This window comes from Cornus florida, unplaced genomic scaffold (assembly GCF_030987335.1).
Source record: "Cornus florida cultivar Cherokee Brave unplaced genomic scaffold, ASM3098733v1 CherokeeBrave_3.0.0_Hap2_Chr08, whole genome shotgun sequence".
Taxonomy (NCBI): domain Eukaryota; kingdom Viridiplantae; phylum Streptophyta; class Magnoliopsida; order Cornales; family Cornaceae; genus Cornus; species Cornus florida.
In genome coordinates this window covers 95559228-95563361 of record NW_026775578.1, presented here as the reverse complement: position 1 = coordinate 95563361, position 4134 = coordinate 95559228, and the positions used below count along the sequence as shown (strand labels likewise).

General features: G+C 38.5%; 1 protein-coding gene across 1 annotated transcript; it reads left to right on the top strand.

The window, feature by feature from the left end:
- The first annotated feature begins 529 nt into the window (after positions 1–529).
- Positions 530–1700, top strand: LOC132270603 (uncharacterized). The gene is made up of 2 exons (XM_059771776.1): positions 530–629; positions 1153–1700. Exons 1-2 carry the CDS (start codon positions 530–532, stop codon positions 1698–1700), a joined length of 648 nt encoding a protein of 215 aa, XP_059627759.1.
- The last annotated feature ends 2434 nt before the right edge of the window (positions 1701–4134 follow it).

The window sequence follows — 4134 nt, the reverse complement described above, 5'->3', positions numbered from 1 at the left end:
CCAGGATGTTTTTGCATGGTCTTACTAGGATATGCCAGGGCTTAACACCAACATTGTTGTACATAAACTACCACTTAAGCCTGATGTAAAGCCAGTCAAGTAAAAACTGCAAAGGCTCAAGCCCGAGTGGAGTCTTAAGATCAAGGAAGAGGTCACAAAACAATTTGAAGCTAGTTTCTTAGTAATATCTAATTATCTGGAATGGTTAGCTAATGTAGTCTCGGTACTCAAAAAAGATGGAAAAGTTCGAATATGCATTGATTATCACAATTTGAATAAAGCCAGTCTGAAAGATGATTTTCCACTTCCCCACATTCATGTACTGGTAGATAACACAGCAAAGCATTTCATGTTCTCCTTCATGGATGGGTTTTCGAGATACAATCAAATAAAGCTCATCGAAGAAGACCGTGAGAAAACTGCATTCGTCACACAATAGGGCACTTTTTGTTATCAGGTCATGCCATTTGGCCTCAAAAATGTTGGGGCAACGTATCAAAGGGCTATAACAACCCTTTTCCACGATATGATGCGTAAGGAAATTGAGGTATATGTGGATGATATGATTGCTAAATCTGTTTACGAAGAAGAGCACCTCATTAATCTGGGAAAATTATTTAGACGACTTCGTAAGTATCAATTGAAGCTCAACCCAGTAAAATGCATCTTTGGGGTATCCTCAAGCAAACTTTTGGGTTTTATAGTCAACCATAGAGGCATTGAAATTGACCCTTCCAAAATTAAGGCAATTCTTGATATGCCACTCTCTAAGACTCAAAAGGAGGTTCGATCTTTTTTGGGAAAGATGAACTTCATAAGTCGTTTCATAGCTCAACTCATGACTATTTGTCAGCCAATATTCCGCCTTCTCAGGAAGAACCAACCCATATCTTGGGATGATGCTTGTTAAGAGGCCTTTGATAAGATAAAGGCTTATCTAATCAATCTTCCAGTTTTGATACCTCCAGAACTAGGTAGACCACTATTAATCTATCTCTCAATGCTTAATGCTTCAATGGGTTGTATCTTAGGACAACATGATAAGGCTAGGCGTAAAGAACAAGCAATATATTACCTCAATAAGAAATTCACTAACATGGACTGCTCATAGGCTTCAGCATTACATGCTTTCTACTACAACATTTCTTATAGGAAAGATGAATCCTTTGAAGTACATCTTTGAAAACCCTATATTGACGGGATGTATCTCGAGGTGGCAAATGTTGCTTATAGAATTTAACATTGTATATGTCACACAGAAATTAGTTAAAGCTGGGGCAATTGCAGAGTATTTGGCTGAGAATCCTACAGATGACTATCGACCAATAGAAACTTATTTCCCAGATGAAGCTATCCTATTGGCCATGGAGGAAGAAGAGATTGAGCAGGAAGTCAAGTGGAAGATGTATTTTGATGGGGCTGTAAATAAAAAAGGGGTTGGGATTGGAGCAATTATAGTTTCTAATGTCAACTTGATGCATTATCCGATAGCCACCAAATTAAAGTTCTACTGTACAAATAATATGGCAAAATATAAAGCTTACATAATAGGCCTTCAGGCAGCACTAGATATTGCTATCGAGAAACTTATTGTATTCAGTGATTTGGAGCTCATAATTAATCAAATTACTGGTGAATGGCAGGTCAAGAACGCAAAATTGATTCCATATAATCGGTATTTGATTGGACTTTGCTGGTAGTTCAGATATATCAAGTTTCACCATATTTCTCGTACTCTCAATCATTTCGCTGATGCATTAGCTACACTCTCATCAATGATAATAATCCTCGATAAGGAAGATCTTCCTCCCACTAAAATTGGAGTCAGTTAACGACCGGCCCATTACATGGCATTGGAGGAAGAACTAGATGCCAAACCATGGTATCACGACATAAAACAATTTTTGGAGAAACAAGTTTATCCTTAGGGAATCACGACCGAGAATAAGAAGACCATTCGCAAAATGGCCTTACAGTATTTTGTTAGTGGAAATACGCTCTATAAGAAAACACCAGATCGATGTGTAGATGCCGGAGAAGCAAAAGAGATCATAGCTGAAGTTTACGAAGGAGTTTGTGGTCCACACATGAATGGGCATTTGCTTACTAGAAAAATCATCCGTACGGGATATTACTGGCTTTCCATGGAAAAGGACTGTTATGATTTCGTCAGGCATTGTCATAAATACCAAATACACGCAAACCAAGTTAGTGCACCACCTAATGAACTTCATTATATGGTATCATCGTGGCCGTTCACCATGTGGGGGATGGATTTCGTCGACCCTATCAGTCCAAAAGCATCAAATGGACACCGTTTCATCTTTGTGGTGATCGACTCTTTCACCAAGTGGGTCAAGGCTGCATTTTACACTAGAATTTCAAGAAAGACAGTGGAACGTTTCTTAAAGCGCAATGTGACATGTCAATATAGGCTCCCCGAGGCGATTATCTCAGACAATGCTAAAAATCTCAAGAATGATCTTATTGAATCTGTGTGCAATCAATTCAAAATCACCAAACATCACTCAGTCATATATCGCCCACAGATAAATGGAGTAGTTGAAGCAGCCAATAAGAACATCTAGCGAATCTTAAGGAAAATGACTGACACACACCAGGATTAGCATGAGAAACTGCCATTTGCACTCATGGCTTACCGCACCTCAGTTCGCGTGTCAACTGGGGCAACTCCTTATTCCTTTGTATATAGAATGGAGGCAGTATTGCAATGACCCGGTCATTTCCTTCCTTTCTTTTTTTCCTCAGAATTTTACGGATGAATTTTTTTCGTTGAAATTTCTTTTCTTAGTTCTGTTTCTCGTCACTTAGTGTCATCTCGAGTGCTCGAAAATGGTTTCTGAGACTCTTTCCTTTGGATTGATAACTTCCTTTGAGGACCGAATCATTTTCACATTTTTCGTTTTTCGACACTATACACTTTTCGTCCTTTTCCCTGTTTTGTCCTTTTTCCTATTTTGTCTTTTCCCTATTGGTTTCTTTGTTGGAATAACCTCACTCCTTGTGTTCAGAGTTGGTTTTTGACTTCATGTATCTTCATTCTAAGTGGTTTCCACGAAATACGTATCTTTACTTTTGCAGAAAAGTACTCTGGTTGCTCCCGGTGTCCATAGGGGCATGGATGCACAGTTCTTTAAAAACTTTTCTTTTCTTGGGGTGTTTTTCATAAATATCTTTTGAAGATATTTTATTTTTGAGGTATCTAAGAAAATATCTTTTGGAAGATATTTTCATTCTGGGGCAGTTTTGTAGTTAACACTTTTTGGAGGGGCCATTGTGCAATTAATGAAAGTTATTGCAAAATGCCTTGTTTTGAGCCTGTATCCTCGTACGGGATTCATTTTCACATTTTGTCGAGTCGTGTACTCTTACAATTTCCTTCTGGTTGTTTTTCTCCAATTTTAGGGTTTCTGGCCCAAGTTGCCATCAAACTTGTTCGGGGCATATCTCTCTGCTCGGGACTCGATTTTTGACGTCGTTTCTTCTGTTGTTCATATTTTCTCATTTTAGTTCTTTTTTGTTCATGGAGTTTCACCGTTTAAGTGTGTCTACTCAAATTCCACTTTTCCGGACCCGACGGGGCCCTTTCGGGGCACTTTTAGGGTTTTTCTATAAATAGGGGACTTAAAGAGAAAATATCAGATTTTCCTCCTTCTCTCCTCTCTCTTGGCCAGCAACCATGGATGCCCAAGGGGCTGCTTCATTATTTTTTCTCCTCCACTTGATTTCCTTAGTAAAAAGTCTTCGGCCTTAACGTTTATCGTAGGCCTCGTCGTGCTCTACCTTTCCCCCTTATTAGAACCCATTTTTGGCCAAATCTTGAGTTCGGGTTTGAGGTTAAGTTGGGAGTTTGGTAGGTCCTCTTTGTAGTTTAATGATCATGGCGTTGTCCCCAACATAACCTATGAGTATCGTCGGATTCGAAGCAGTTTCAATTCGGTGGGGATTTGAGAGTTCATCTCAAAATTAGGTAGGGGATGTCTTAGGTTTATATTAATGTTGTATTGATTGTTATATGAGTATATATAACTTGTAAGCATGCCTTTGTTCAAGTTTTAGAATTTAATTTAATTATTTTCTATGATTAAGATTTAATTGACATGGATTTATCTT